Source organism: Pteronotus mesoamericanus, unplaced genomic scaffold, assembly GCF_021234165.1.
Source record: "Pteronotus mesoamericanus isolate MK-2021 breed Mesoamerican mustached bat unplaced genomic scaffold, CSHL_Meso_final contig_100, whole genome shotgun sequence".
Classification (NCBI taxonomy): domain Eukaryota; kingdom Metazoa; phylum Chordata; class Mammalia; order Chiroptera; family Mormoopidae; genus Pteronotus; species Pteronotus mesoamericanus.
This window is the reverse complement of record NW_026554999.1, coordinates 19,034,766-19,050,680: the sequence shown is the minus strand read 5'-3', so window position 1 is coordinate 19,050,680 and position 15,915 is coordinate 19,034,766. Positions and strand designations below refer to the sequence as shown.

The 15,915-nt window shown below is 38.1% G+C and overlaps 1 protein-coding gene and 1 pseudogene across 2 annotated transcripts in view; both read left to right on the top strand.

The window, feature by feature from the left end:
* EDC3 (enhancer of mRNA decapping 3) overlaps positions 1-15,915 on the top strand; it is a 78,267-nt gene that overhangs the window by 18,307 nt on the left and 44,045 nt on the right. For both annotated transcript variants that reach the window (XM_054565213.1, XM_054565223.1), the window contains exon 2: positions 13,010-13,220. In XM_054565213.1, coding sequence (XP_054421188.1) covers positions 13,057-13,220 — 164 coding nt within the window. In that variant the 5' untranslated portion in view covers positions 13,010-13,056. The remainder of the gene's footprint in view (positions 1-13,009; positions 13,221-15,915) is intronic.
* Positions 564-1,111, top strand: LOC129064153 (neuronal vesicle trafficking-associated protein 1-like; annotated as a pseudogene).

Here is a 15,915-nt window from a genome sequence, read left to right as displayed (position 1 = left end):
CCTCTTCCTTTCCAGTATTTGTGCTTTCTAGTTCTTATTTTATTGTACTTCTGGGCCCTACAATATAGGGTTGAATAGAAGAAGAAGTGATGCGAGCGGATATCTTTGCCTTGTCTCAGCCTTAGAGGGGAAAGTATTCATTATTTCACTATTAATATGATGTTAGCTGTACTTGTTTTGTAGAAGCTAACGCTCCTTTTTGATACCATGAATGAAGATTGAATTTTGTCAAGTTATCTTTGTGCATTTATTGATATGATATTGTCGTACATGATTCCCTCATTTATTTTGTTAACACCGAAGACTTTGGTTTTTTAAATTGAACTTATTTGAAATAATTGTAGATGCATATACACTATAATTATATGCATATGTAGATAGATATGTTCTACAATTATATGCATATGCACTATAAGAAATAATATGGAGAGATTCCATGTACCCTACCTGGTTTTCCCTTTTGGTAACTTTTTGCAAAAGTATCACTATCAACTGATGCGAGCAGAGTGGCGACTCAGAGCACGTTGGAACCTGCGGCCGGCAGCCTCATGTCTCCCAAAACCATGGTGAAGTTGGGGAACAATTTCCCAGAGAAAGGCACCAAGGGGACACTGCTGGAGGGGTGGCTTCTACACCATCCCACGGATAATGCTCTTCCATGTAAGTCAGCTGCAGTTCCCACACCTAATAAGGTGGTCGTGAAAACAGACTGAATATGAACCTGGCTGCAAGAAAGGCAAAGGACATGTTCATTCATGAAATAGCCAAGTTCACCATCTGTATCACCCAGAGCATGCATGAAACGTTTAAGGTCTCCATGCTGGTCTTAATTGCCTTGACCTTCCTGTGTCATCTTCCTGGTCATCTACAAGGTGTACAAGTATGAATAGCTTTGTCCTGATGGCTTCATTCTCAAGGATGCCCAGTGCATTCCTAATGTCTTGGCGGCCTAACAGGGCCCTCCACTCCCTGGATAAATGCTATACAATCCTGAACTACTACAGCTTAGCCAAGCACAGCATCACCCATTCTGTGTTGCGGTAGATGTCCATGCTGTTGGGCAGAGAAGCTATCGGAGCAGGAGACTAAAGCCCCTAAGAAGTCAGCTTAGCAAATTATGCAAGTTCCTTACAATGTGTCACCTGAAGGTAACAAAAGGACTTTGAGGGATATTTTGTTAAATATAATTACCGATAATTTAGAGGTTACTCGTTTATGGCGTAACCACTTCTGTTTGTTAATGCTGCTTTGCAAATAAAACTTTCTGCAGACTGCCCATTGGCATAAAACCAAGTGCAAATCAGCATTGCCTGAGGAGCTCTGATACCACTCTTCATGTTAAGGAATCTTCATTTAGTTACTTTGCTGGGATTTCTAGGGTGCTATCAAAAAACACATTTATATTAGATATACAGGGGGTTTGCATTTCAGATAAATAATGCATTTGTGGAATTGACTTTTTAAACCACCTTGCTGTTTGCAGACCTAACATCCTAGCCACATCCAGAGTGATTCCCCTGCTTTGCTCACAGCAAGCTGTACTCCCCGTTTTCATCATATGGCACCAGTACTGATCAACAAGACTCACTATGGTGACCAGTATAGAGAAGGACAGGAACCATCATTTTATTGTCAGGCTGTATTTTGCTTGCATCAAAGCACATGAGGTGTGGAGACCCTGGAGAGAGAAGACCCTGGGCCCCCGGCTGCAGAATGCCTTCTCCTAGGTAGTCTGTGTGCTCTGTGACGTGCTGGTTGAACAGGAATGCAACTCCACTGGCCCTTCTGTTCACTTCTATTACGAATAAATTTTCACCAACAGCCCTATTAGCAAGTTTGTTTTTAAAAAATTGGCTGGGTGGGAAAAGTGAAAATGTAATTGCTGGTAAGCCAAGGCTACTTTAATTTTAGTTTTGTGAAACATGTAACTCTGATGCAAGAAGCAGGCAGAAAAAGCTGGTGGTGTGGCACCTGCAAATCTAATTATGGCATTTCAACTCACAACCTTTGTAAGAAAATTGTTTTAGCCTGAATCTTGACAGTAAAGTATACGTTTACAAAATTGCCAGCTAGATACACTAAGTGTGTAAAACAATTATGTAGAACAAAGATACTCCGACATTTTCTTCCATGGCATTCGAATGTGTTGTTTTTGGTGGACGTGTCAAAAGTTTTCTTGTTTTTTAGTACATCAGAAATAAACAACATAGTGCAAGACCTGTTGCGAACAACAAAAAATATAGCACAGTATTACTACCGGTATATTGACACCGATACGATCTAGACACAGAACATTTTCATTACCACAAGGATACCTCACGTTTCCCTTTATAGCCCTCTTGCTTTCACCCTTTCCCTTATCTCTGGAAACCACAAATTTCTTTTCCATTTCTATAGTTTGTTATTTCAAGAATATTCCACAGATGGAATCATATAAAATGTATCATTTTGAGGTAGGCTTTTTTTACTTTTTCTCCGTAGTATGGATGTACCACAGTTTGTTTAACCATTCACTCATTGAAGGTCATGTGGGTTGACCTTCAAATCCCAGTTTGGGATTATTAGGAATCCACCTGATATAAACATTGAAGTACAGGTTTCTGTGTAAACTTAAGTCATCCTTTCTCTGGGATAACTGACCACTTGTGCATTTTCTGGGTCATGTGTTAGTTGCATGTTTAGATTTTTTTATAAATTGCAAATTGTTTTCCAGAATGGCTGTGCTCTTTAATATTCTTAGCAGTGTATGACTAATCCAATTTTTCCGCATCGTTGTCAGCACTTGATGCTGTCATTATTTTTATTTTACTTGTTTGTTTGTTTATTATCCTCACCCAAAGACATGCCCATTGACACTAGAGAGGAGAAGTGAGGGAGAGGGAGAGAACCTGCAACCCAGGCATGTGCCCTGACCAGGAATTGAATCCATGACCCCTCAGCCTATGGAATGACACTCCAGCCATATGAGCCACACTAGCCAGGGTGTCAGTATTTTTTTATTCTAGCATTCTGGGAGGTGTGTAGTGAGTATGGTTTTAATTTGCATTTCCCTAATAGTTAATGATGTTGAACATCTTTCCATGTGCCATTTGTATAGGTTTGTTGAAATGTCTTTTCACACCTGTTTTTTAGAAACTTGATTTGAGAGAGGTAGAGAGAGAGAGGGAAACATCAATTTGTGAATCCTGACAGTCTGTTGCAGAATAAAATTTTATAATTTTCAAGAAGTCCGATTACTCACTTTCTCTTTTTTTATGTACTTTTTTAAATTTATAAATCATGTTTATTCTGTTACAGTTGTCTCAGTTTTTCTCCCTTTATCCCCCTCCACCCATCCCACCCCCACCCTCCGCTCCCACAGTCAGTTCCCACTCTGTTGTCCATGTCCATGGGTCATTCATACCTGTTCTTTGTTTAGTCCCTTCTTCTTTCCACCATTGTCCCCCTTCCCCATCCTCTCTGGTCACTTTCAGCCTGCTCCATGTATCCATGCCTGTGGTTTATTTTGTTCATTAGTTTGTTTTGTTGAATAGAGTCCACTTATAGGTGAGATCATATGGTATTTGTCTTTCATCAACTGGCTTATTTCACTTAGCTTAATATTCTCCAGTTCCATCCATGTTGTCACAAAAGGTAGGAGTTCCATCTCTCTCTCTTTCTTTCTTAAATGCAGATTGATTTTATTTTTTTAAATGTCAAAGTTAATTATAAAATATTAAAAAAATTTAAAACCATTATAGTGTCTGAGCAAATTAAACCAACATGACACCAGCACAGAAATAATCAAGTAGATCAGTGAAATATAATGAGCATTCTAGAGACCAATGTATATATCTAACAATATAATATATGATTAAGATGACATTTCAAATCAATGGGTAAAATAAGGCTTATTCAACAAATAAGGTGCACGGACCACTATTACTTGGAATAAATATATATAGAGCCCCATTTCACACATTACACAAGAAATATTCAGGTGAGTTAAAAATCAATATGTAGAATCTAAGGAGTTTTAGAAGAAAATAGAACTAATATTTTTCATGACCTGAAGTAAAATACTCAAACCCAGAAGCTATAAAGTAAATATTGACAATATGACTATATTAAACATTTAAGTATATAGTAATACTCATATAAAAAAGTTAAAGGACAAGGAATAGAATAGAAAAGTATTTGTAACATCTAAAACATGGTTAATAGGTTTTTTTGGGGTTTTTGTTTTTTTCTTTTAAGGAAAAAAGTTCTACAAACCTTTAATCAATAAATGCATAAAGAATACCAGAAAGTCATTTAAAGCTTTTTTTTTTTAAATAATAGAAATAGGCAAGAAATACACTAAAACAGGTTTAGTTTCAACAAATAGTAAAGGAACAATTAAAATGTCATTGTCACAATCATATTAATGAGTATTAAAAATATTGTTAATATCAAGTATTGGCAACTCTGAAAGGAACTGGGTATTCATGGAAAACTTTTCTTCATCTTAAAGCAGTCCCTTTAGCATATTTTGCAGTGCTGCTTTGGTGGAGGTGTATTCTTTTAGCCCTCTTTTGTCTGGGAAACTCCTTATTTCACCTTCCATTTTAATTGAGAGCCTTGCTGGGTAGAGCAGTCTTGGTTGCAGGCCTTTGCATTTCATTACTTGGAATATTTCTTGCCATTCCCTTCTGGTTTGCGGTGTTTCTGTGGAGAGGTCAGATGCTAGCTGTATTGAGGTTACTACCTGTTTGTCCCTTGCTTCCTTTAGGATTCTCTGTTTGTCTTTGATATTTGCCATTTTAATGATGATGTGTCTTGATGTGAGCCTCATTAGGCTCCTCTTTAATGGGACCCTCGGTGCTTCCTGGACTTGTGTGACTTTTTCTCTCCTCCAATTTGGGAAGTTTTCCATCATTACTTTTTCAAACAGGTTCTCTATCACTTCCTCACCCTCTTCTCCTTCTGCTATCCCTATTATATGGGTATTATTATATTTCCAGTTGTCCTGCATTTCCCTCAATGCCTCTTCATTCTTTTTGAGTCTTTTTTCATGTTCTGGCTCTTTCTGGGAGCTTTTTTCTACCTTATCCTCCAGCTCGCTGATTCAGTCCTCAGCCTCATCGAGCCTGCTTTCGATTCCTTCTACTGTGTTCTTCAATTCAGAAATGGTATTCTTTGTTTCCTCTTGTCTCTTATTGATAATTTCTATGTCCTTTTTCATGCTGATGTAGTTTGCAGTAGTTTCCCTGTAGTTTTTTGTAATTCTCTCTGAGCTCACTGAGCTCCTTGAGCTTCCTTAGAACCATTGTTTGGAACTCAATATCTGATAGTTAACTTGCCTCTATTTCATTTAGTTCTCTTTGTGGGGATTCCTCCTTTCCGTTCGAGTGGGGCATATTTATTTGTGAGACTCTTGTCTTTTGCTTCTGCTTCTTAAGTTGATCTGTCTTGATTTCCTGACTTTGTGGTGTGAACTTCTATGGTTGGAGACCGCTGTTTTTACTTTCTGGATCTGCCTCTGATGATGTCAGATATCGTCCCTGTCTGACCTTAGGCAGTCTGTGGGAGACTTCCAGGAATCTTCTGTTTGTGGCTGTCCCCCTTCAGCAGTTAATCTAGTCACTCTGCACTCAGGAGGCTGCCTTAGACAGCTCAGGGTGGGGCGGAGTCCCTGCTGGAGGCGGGGTTGTTGAGTCCTCTCACGCTGCTGCCATATAGGGGAGGAGTCCTCACTGGGATCCCACCGGCTACTCTCTCCGTTCTCTCCCCAAAGCCTCTGTCCCCAGTCTCTCCTCAAGTGTCGCCAGACTTCTCTGCACCCCCTTTAGCCAGGGATCTCCTGACTGTGGCTGCCACTCTGTACTCAGCAGGCAGTTTAGACAGCACAGGGCAGGGTGGAATCCCACCTGGGGGCGGAGCTATTGGGTCCTTTGACCCCCGTGCCACTCAGGGGGAGTGGTGTCCACCTGAGCAAGATGGCTGCTGCCGCATGGGGAATGCGTTGGCCCTGAGATCCTGCCGGCTACTCTCTCAGTTCTCTCCCCAAAGCCTCCTTCTCCAGTGTCTCCTCACGTGTCTCTAGCCCGCTCTGCCCCCGCCTTTGCCAGAGACCAGGGTAAGTGGCTGCAAATAAAAATTTTGCATTGGCCCTTTAGAAGATCCTTTGGGTCTCCAGCTGCCTGTCTCTGGCAGAGAGCAACCCTGCCGCTTTTCGCAGCTGGCTGTTTTCTGTGTACTTTTTGGGCTCTGGTGCTGTGGGCTGGAGATCCCCACTTTTGGTTTAGACCCCACTCTTCTCAAGGGGATCTAACTGGTGTTTTCAGTATCCTCCTGGTGCTGCTGTCCGTGGGTGCCCTGTCCGCCTTCTTGGGTCTGTACCGCACTCCTTACCAGATAGATTGCGCTAAAGCCAGTTCTTCTGTCTCTGAGGTTACAAGGCTTTTCTCTCGCCATTGTTCAGTTGTTTGTTCCAGTTGATTTCTCCACAATTTAGTTGTAATTCCAGGTTGGTCCTGGGAGGAGGTCAGTATGATTTCCACTCACTCCTCCACCATCTTCATCAAGACTCTCACTTTCTCTTTTTACAGATTGTATTTTTAGTTACAGATTGTATTTTTACAGATTATGTTTAGTTACTTAGAATTTTTTGCCTCACCAAAGTCATCCTTTATCTTTTTATCACCAAAGGTTTCTCTTTATTCTTCTCCTAAAAGCTTTATAGTTTGGTATTTTACATTTAAGTGCAAGATCCATTTTGAGTAAATGTTTATTAAGTTATGAGAGTTGGGTCAAAGTTCATTTTTATTGATGGATATCTATTTGCTTCAGTATCATTTGTTGTGAAAGCTATGTTGCCTCCTTTGGATTGCTTTTGCACTTTGTCAAAAATGATTTGGGTATATTTGTGTGGGTCTGTTGTAGGGTTTTCTGTTCTATTCCATTGATTATTGTCACATCAGTACCAGTCTTGATTACTATACAAGGTCTGTCCAGAAGGTATCCAGACATGCAATTTGAAAAATAGACATTTATTGAAGAAGATACAAGAAGCATTGTACATAGGACAATGACACCTCAGTCCCCTTCAAAGTAGACACCTTGGGACCTCACACAGTTCTCCCAACTGTAGCACAATGATCCTTCTGTTCTGGTAGCAGAAACCACGTAATGAATTTTGCTACAGCATGTTTCATGCCAAGACCCTGCATCAAAATCTCGGTGACATTAGTTTTTGGAAACTCCAGATAAGGTGTCAGTCACTATATATCCTTTATACACCATTTGTCAGTCACTGTTGTTTGTTGATTTCAGCCTGTACATGTTTAACATTCTCAGGTGCCTTGCTTGTTGCAGGCCTTCCAGAACATGGATCACTTTCAACAGATTCTTGACCATCTTTGAAGCATTTGTGCTACAGTTTTATTTGCGCTGCCTTCGTTGCATCATCCCTGAAAGCCTTCTGAATCATCTGAATAGTTTCCATGGAGGAATGTTCAAACTTAACACAAAATTTGATGCAGATTCATTGCTCTACTCACTCATTCGTTTTGAATGCAACAGCTACGCAGTACACATGCTTGCTCGTGCTCACTCAGCAGTGTCTACTGCCCCCACTGACTGTCATAGTGAAGTCATCATTGTTCATGCATGCTCATTCCAGTCCACTCTGTGGCTCCCAGGTTACATCAGTACTGTGCAAACCATTCTCGTTATGTTAACAATGGCTGAACCTTTTCTGGACAGACCTCATACATATATAATAAATCTTGAAATTGAGTAAACTGATTCCTCCCATTTTCTTGTCAAAATTGATTTAGCTATTTTAGTTCCTTTGCCTTTGCATATACATTTTAGAATAATCTTTATAGTAACAAAAGTCTTTGTGGGATTTTGATAGGAATTGCATTAATCCTGTATATTAATTTGGGGAGACTTAACATATGTTGAGTCTTTCAGTCCATAAACATGATATGTCTCTCCATTTATAACTTCAATTTTTTAATAAGCATTGTATAGTTTCAGCATACAAATACTGTAAATGTTTTGTTAGATTTATACATGGTATTGCATTTTAAATTTCAGTGTCCCTGTGTTTCTTACTAGTATATTAAAATAAGGTGTACTTTGTATATTTGTCTTGTATCTATGGCTTTGCTGAGTTCACATATTCTAAGAGTTTGTTTTGTAAATCTTTGGGATTTTCTCTTAGACAATCGTATCATCTACAAATAGGGACAGTTTTATTTTTCCTTTTCAATCTGTGTGCCTTTTATTTCCTTTGCTTGTCTTATAAGAAGTTCCAGAGCTGTGTTCAGCAGTAGTGGTGAGAGTAGACATCCTTGTCTTGTTCTTGATCTTGGGGGAAGGCATTAAAGTTTTCACCATAAGTACGCATATAGTGTTTTCTGTAGGTTTTTCATAGATAGTCGTTATCGAATTGATAATATTATTTTTCTGAGTGTTTATCATTAATGATGTATAATGAATTCTTTTACATATTGCAAAATTCTGTTGGCTGATATTTTAATAAGGACTTTTATGTCTCCATCTATGGGGGTGTTCTGTAGCTTTTTTTGGTTTTTGTTTTGGTGATAGTGGTGGTGGTTAGTTATTATCTGGGTTTGGTATCAGGATAATTTTTCTGCATTTACTGATAAAAATCATATGATCTTATTTATTTTGTTAATGTGGTGAAATGAATTGATAGGCTTCTAAAATATCAAACCAACTCTGCATTCCATGAGAAAATACCTAAAAAATCATGATATATTATTCTTTTAAAACATATTGCTGGATTTGATTTGTTAATATTTTCTTAAGGATTTTTGGTTTATATTTGTATAGGACATTGGTTTCTTTTTTTCTTTAATGCCTTTGTCAGGCTTTTATATCAGGGTTATGCAGGCCTTGTTGAATGAGTTAAGAAGTGTTTCATTCTCCTGGATTTTCAGAAAGTTTGAATAAGATTGGCATTATTTCCTCTTTATGTGTTTGGAAAAATTCACTGGTAAAGCCATTTAGGCCTGGAGCCTTCTTTGTGGGGAGGTCTTAAAGATTCAATGAAACATGAGTATGGAACCACGAAAGGCCCCAAATAGCAACAGGGATCTTGAGAAAGAACAAAGTTGGAATAACTACACTACCTAATATCAAACTGTACCATAAGGCCATAGTAATCAGAACAGCAAAGTACTGTCATAAAAACAGACACATAGATCAATGGAACAGATTAGGGAGCCCAGGAAAAAAATCCATACCTTTATAATCAGTTAATATTTGACAGAGGAACCAGGCACATGCAATGGGCTAAAGATAGTTTATTCAGTAAACAGTATTGGGAATATTGGACAGATACATGCAGAAAAATGAAAATAGACCACCTTCTCATGCCACACAAAAGAGTAAATTCAAAATGGATTAAAGAGTTAAATGTTAGATCTGAAACCATAAAAATCCTAGAAGAAAACTTACTAAAATTTTGGACATTGCTCATAGCAATATTTTTTTCTGCTCTATCTCCCTAAGCAGAGAAAACAAAAGAAAAAAAATCAACAAATGGGACTATATCAAACTAAAAAGTTTTTTGCCCTATAAAGTTTTTGCACAGCCAAAAAAAAAAAGAACAAGCCATCAACAAAATGAAAAGACAACCCACTGAATGGGAGAACATATTTGCTGATGTAACTGATAAGGGGTTAATATCCAAAATTTATAAAGAACTTATAAAACTCAACACCAAAAAAACAAAACAAGTCCAGTTAGAAAATGGGCAAAGGACCTGAATAGATACTTCTCCAAAGAAGACATACAGATGGCCAATAGACATATGAATAGATACTTACTGTCACTAATCATCAGAGAAATGCAAATTAAAACCACAATGAGATATCACCTCACACCAGTCAGAGTGGCTGTCATCAATAAATCAACAAACAAGTGCTGGTAAGGATGTGCAGAAAGGGGAACACTTTTGCGCTGTTGGTGGGAATGCAGATTGATTCAGCCACTGTGGAAAGCAGTATGGACTTATCTCAAAAAATTAAAAAGGGAACTGCCGTATGACCTAGTGATTCCACTTCTGGGAATTTATCTGAAGAAATCCAAAACACTAATTCAGAAGAATATAAGCACTCCTATGTTCATTGCAGTATTATTTACAGTAGCCAAGATTTGCAAGCAACCCTAGCGTCCATCAGTAGATGAGTAGAAAAAACAACTATAGTTCATTTACACAATGGGATACTACTCAGCCGTAAAAATGAAGAAAATTTTACTCTTTGTGACAGGATGGACCTGAAGAACATAATGCTAAGTGAAATAAACCTGTCGATAAAGACAAATACCATATGATTTCACACATGTAGAATCTAATGAACAAACAACTAACAAGTAAAATAGAGACAGGTTCATAGACAGAGAGCAGGCTGACAGCTCTTGAGGGGAGGGTTGTTTGGGGGTAGACAGATCGAGCAAAAAAGAAAACATGGACATGGAGAACAGTGTGATTGCTGGGGTGAGGGGAGTGGGTGGAAGAGGGTATAAGGGGGATAAATGGTAATGGAAAAAATACAATAAAAATAAATTTTAATATAATTATTTTTTAATAAATAAACGTTATAATTTAGAGCACTTTTAAGATCACAGTAAGACTGAGCAGGAAGCACAAGAGAATTTTCATATACCTCTAGCCCCCCTCAAGGCATAGCTGCCCCAACCATCAATATCTCCTATTATAGTGGTACATTTGTCACAGTGAACGAACCTACATTGACACATCCTCATCACCCAAAGACCATAGTTTACATTAGGGTTCATTCTTCATGTTGTACTTCTGTGGGTTTTGACAAATGCAATCACTGTTACAAATATCAGAATTAGTTTCACTGCCCATTTTGCATTTTCTGTTCTACCTATTCGTCCTTCATTGCGTCACCCCTCCCCCTCCAGCCCCTGACAATTCCAGAATGTCTTATAATAGTTGGAATCATATAGTATGTACTGTTTTCTGATTCGCTTCTCTCACTTAGTAATATCCATTTAAGTTCCTTCCATGTCTTTTCATGGTTTAATAACTCATTCCTTTTTAGGGCTGAATAATATTCCATTGTCTAGAAATAACAGTTTTATGGATAAGGCTTTCATAAACATCTATGCTTAGCTTTTTGTGTGAACATACGTTTTCAACTCATTTGGGTAAATACCAAGGAGTGTGATGGCTGGACCATATGGTAAAAGTATATTTAGTATTGTAAGAAACTGCCAAAGTGTCTTCCAAAGTGGCTGTACCATTTTGCATTCTCATCAGCAATAAATGAGAATTCCTGTTGGTCCCTATCCTCACCAACATTTGATATCAGTGTTTTAGATTTTGGCCATTCTAATAGGTATGTAGTAGTATCTCATTATTTTTTAATTTGCATTTCCCTAATGACATGATGTGGAACAACTTGTCATATGCCTATTTGCCATCTGTATATCTTTATTTTTTTTAAGATTTTATATTTACTTTCAGAGAGAGGGGAAGGGAGAAACAGAGGGAGAGAAACATCAGTGTGTGAGCGAGACATTGATTGGTTGCCTCTCACACCCCCAACTGGGGACCCAACCCTCACCCCAGACATGTGCCCTGACTGGGACTTGAACCGGTGACCTTTCAGTTCACAGGCTTGACGCTCAGTTTGCTAAGCCACACCAGCCAGGGTGCCAACTGCATATTTTTTTTGGTCAGGTGTCTGGTCAGATATTTTGCCCATCTTTAAAAATCAGATTGTTCGTTTTCTGTTGTTGAGTTTGAGTTCTTTTTATATTAGATTTTTTTTTTTTTTTGGCAAATTTTTTCTCTCAGTATATGGCTTATTTTTTTTTATTTTATTGATGGATTCAGTTTTTAAAATAGATACAAAGTTACTCAGGTTTTCTGTTTCTTGGATCAGTTTTTGTAACATTTATGTTTCAGAGAATTTGTTTCAAGTCAATTGTCATATTTACTGGTATTAGGTTGTCTTTTTAATGCCTGTGATGTCCCCTTATTCATTTCTGATACTATAATACATTTTATTATTTTAAAAAAGATTTTATTTACTTATTTTTAGAGAGAGGGGAAGGGAGGGAGAAAGAGGAAGAAACATTAATGTGTGGTTGCCTCTCATGTGCCCCCTACTGGGGATCTGGCCCGCAAACCAGGCATGTGCCCTAGACTGGAATTGAACCAGTGACTCCTTTGGTTCACAAGCCAGCACTCACTCCACAGAGCCACACCAGTCAGGGCTGGGCATTTCTTCTTTTCTAGTATCACTTAAAGCTCTAATTTTCCCCTAAGCACTGTTTTAAGTTTATCCCACAAATGTTGTAGTTTCATTATTGCTAAGTTTGAACTAATTTTAATTTCCTAGGTTATTTAGAAATGTCTTGTTTAATTTCCACATATTTGAGAATATTTGAGATAGCTTATCAATTTCAAGTATAATTTTGTTGTGGATCATGACTACCCTCTTTCTGATTTCAGTCCTTTGAAATAAGTTGATACTAGTTTAAGGCCCAGCATATGTTGGTCAACATCCCATGTGGACTTAAGAAGGATGTACATTCTGTAGTTGTTATGTGCTGGGTTCTTAATGCCTTCAGCCCACTTTTTAAAAAATTCTGTCCAGAAGTTATCATCATCACAAGAGAATTAGTCTGATATGAACTACTCTGACATTACCAGTATTATTTTTGACATATCATTTCTTCATAATATATTCTCTTTGAAAGCATTCTGATGGCAGATATATTAAAATATAATAGGTTATATACAGGTTATATAGTTTGTGTGATTTGTTATTTGGGTAAAAGCAATTGTAAGGTCTTATCTATATTAAATGACTGCTTTTTCATTAATATACATACTCCTGGAGAAATGTTTTATTTTTTTATGTTTATTCATCAATTAAGGATGTTCCAGAATATGTATCATTAAGCAACACCTGATACAGAGTCTGACATAATTTTTTACTGAATTTAATTAAAGATTTGTCTGTTTCTCAAGGTACACTGCCTGGTTTCTTTTCTCCACGGTGGTCTCACATCTGAAACATGGCTACAGATTGGCTGGGCAGTATTGTGTCCATCAACTGTGGCGACAGCTTGGGTGTCTATCAGGGAAGAGTGTCAGCAGTGGATCAGGTGAGCCAGACCATTTCTCTCACCCGGCCTTTCCACAATGGAGTGAAGTGCCTTGTGCCGGAAGTCACCTTCAGGTGGGTGTCCTGACTGATTCTTCCAAGTCTAATTTGGTGGTCTGTGGAGCTTGAACTGAGGCCAGAATGCCAATAGTCTCTTGCGTAGGACTATTTTGAGTAGTCTTCTTGTCAGAGATGAGATTTTGCAGTATTGGATCATATAGTTAGCAGACTGTCATAATTAGCTTTCAGCTCATGGTTCAGGGTTTGTGAAACATTTTTCTGATCTCTGTCAGGCATGGAATATTATATTATTTAAATAAAATGCCTAAAATTCAGAATTACCTCTTTGTTTTCTTTTATGGTTTCAGATTTTCTTTCTCAGTTTTATATCATTGTCCTTAGGTGTATCCATGCTTATTTCTTACCTCCTCTGAAGTTTCAGTAGAAGAAATATCCTCTGTATTCAGAGTTCACTTTATCGTGTATGCTTTATATGCTATCCTTTTCTATCTCCTTTGAGACCCTACCCATCTTTTTCATGTCATTAGTTTCAACTGTTTTACTGTCTTTTTCCTCTCCACATTCTAAAATTCCCAGGTCTCCCCCATAGTACGGGCATTCCCCCTAGCCCACATAAAACTTGCATTTGTAACTGTCATTCCCTTCTCTTTATGCCCACATTTTTTTTTTTCAGAGGAAAATAGTCTGCCTCAGTTCCCTTTGTGGCCTCATTCTCTAGGCCCCTACCCTACCTTACCTTTTTTCTAACTTTACTGTCTTGCTTAGCCAGCTCTTGCCAAAGTTACAGACGGCCTAATTGCCAAATTCAGAGTCATGTCTCAATTATAATCTGTTCAAATGCTCCCCTGACTTTTTTTTAATCCTCACCTGAGGACATGTTTGTTTTTAATTGCTTTTAGAGAGAAAGGAAGGGGGAGGAGGGAGAGAGAGAAAAACATCTATGTGAGAGAGAAACATTGATTAGCTGCCTTATCATATGGGTGATCCAGCACACATCCTTTCAGTCTGCAGGACAATGCTCCAAAACACTGAGCCACTCCAGCCAGGGAAAATGCTCACTAACTTTTGAAGTGTCTGCTTCTTTTAATTTCTGTCACCCCTTTGGGTTTTCTTTTCATGTTTTCCTCCATTCCTTTATAATTCTTTTTTTCCAGATTCCTTTTCTTATACCCACTTTTTAAGATTGGTTTACTCAAATTTCTATCTTTGATTCTTTTCTCATTCTGTACTCTCTAGATGATCTCATGTATACCTTCTTATATCTTAATGAGATCCCAAGTCTTTTTTAGTAGTAATAATAAGCATTTATTGAATTCTTAATAACTAATTACTAGACTTAATGATTTGCATATATCATGTCATTTATCCCCATGAGACTACTTATAAACTGGTCATTGTTATTACTGATAACTTCTCTGTTTGCCTATACAAAATATTTAATTTAGACCCATTTTCTAAGCTCCAGACACTTCATTTTAATTGTCTCCTGGGCATTTTGGGGTGGATAGCCTTAAATTTTCAATTTAAGATTTTCAAAGTTGAACTCATGTTAGTTGCAGATTCCTTTTTGCAAAAATTTACCCTTAATAGGTGACTGACTTTACACTCAAGTTAGAAACTTAAGAATCATAATAAATTTTTCTTTCTCTTTGATCCTCCTGTTCAGTTAGTCACCAAACCCTGTGGGTTCCAAATGTCCCATGGTTCCATCTTCCCTTCTCCCTTTCATTGTCACTTGCCCTGTTTATCTCCTCTTATTTCTTGCCTGGTCTCTTAACTGGTGCTCCTGCCTCTAGTTTCTCCAGCTACCACCACCAGAAAAATCCAGTGTGATTATGATTGGCTCCTAATTATCTCCACAGGTCTTACCTCTTGCTGGACCTGCCCAAGCATCCTTCCCTTTAATCACACCATAACATTTCCATTCATCAAATGAGCCACATATTCTCAGTCTCTGAGCCTTGGGCTGAGATGCCTCTCCTGCTTGGCCAACTCTTTATTTTCCATCCACCCAGACTTAGCATACATGTTTCATCCGTCGCTGCCAAACTAACATCTTTATTTTCCAGTTAGGTTCTCTAGTCTTCTATGCACACCTCTCTCATAGTGTTTAACACTTTAAACAAATTTTCCCCTTTTTATTGAATTTATTGGGGTGACACTGGTTAACAAAATTGTACAGGTTTCAAGTGCACAGTTCTACAATTCTGCAACATATCATCTGTACACTGTAGTGTGTGTTTACCATCCCAAGTCAAGTCTCCTTCTGTCACCATTTATCCCTCCTCTATCCTCTTCCACCTCCCCCTGGCAATCACCACACTGTGGTCTGTATCCATGAGTTTTTTTTCTCTTTTCTTTTTTGCTCAATTCCTCCACCCACCCACTCCCTACTCAGCCTCCAGTATTTAACACTTTTGATTGTCTACTTGTCTTTTCTGACCAGGCTGTTCTTTGTGGGCATGTATTGCTTTTCGACTCTATATACCCCATTCCCAGTGCAAGGCTTGCCGCATATTAAGTACTCTGTTTATGCCTACTGAATGAGCAAGTGAGTGAATGAATAAAAAATGCTATTAAGCATTCTGGAAATCTAAGATGATAATGATAGTTTTGTGATTAACAGTAGGGCTCTTTAAAGGGCAGTGATGTGTTAGTTCACTGTTGGTGGCTGAGCTGTGTCATTAAGTGCTTTACCACCTTTCTTAGCTCTTGCCTTTGATAACTCATTGAAATGCAGCCCTACAAA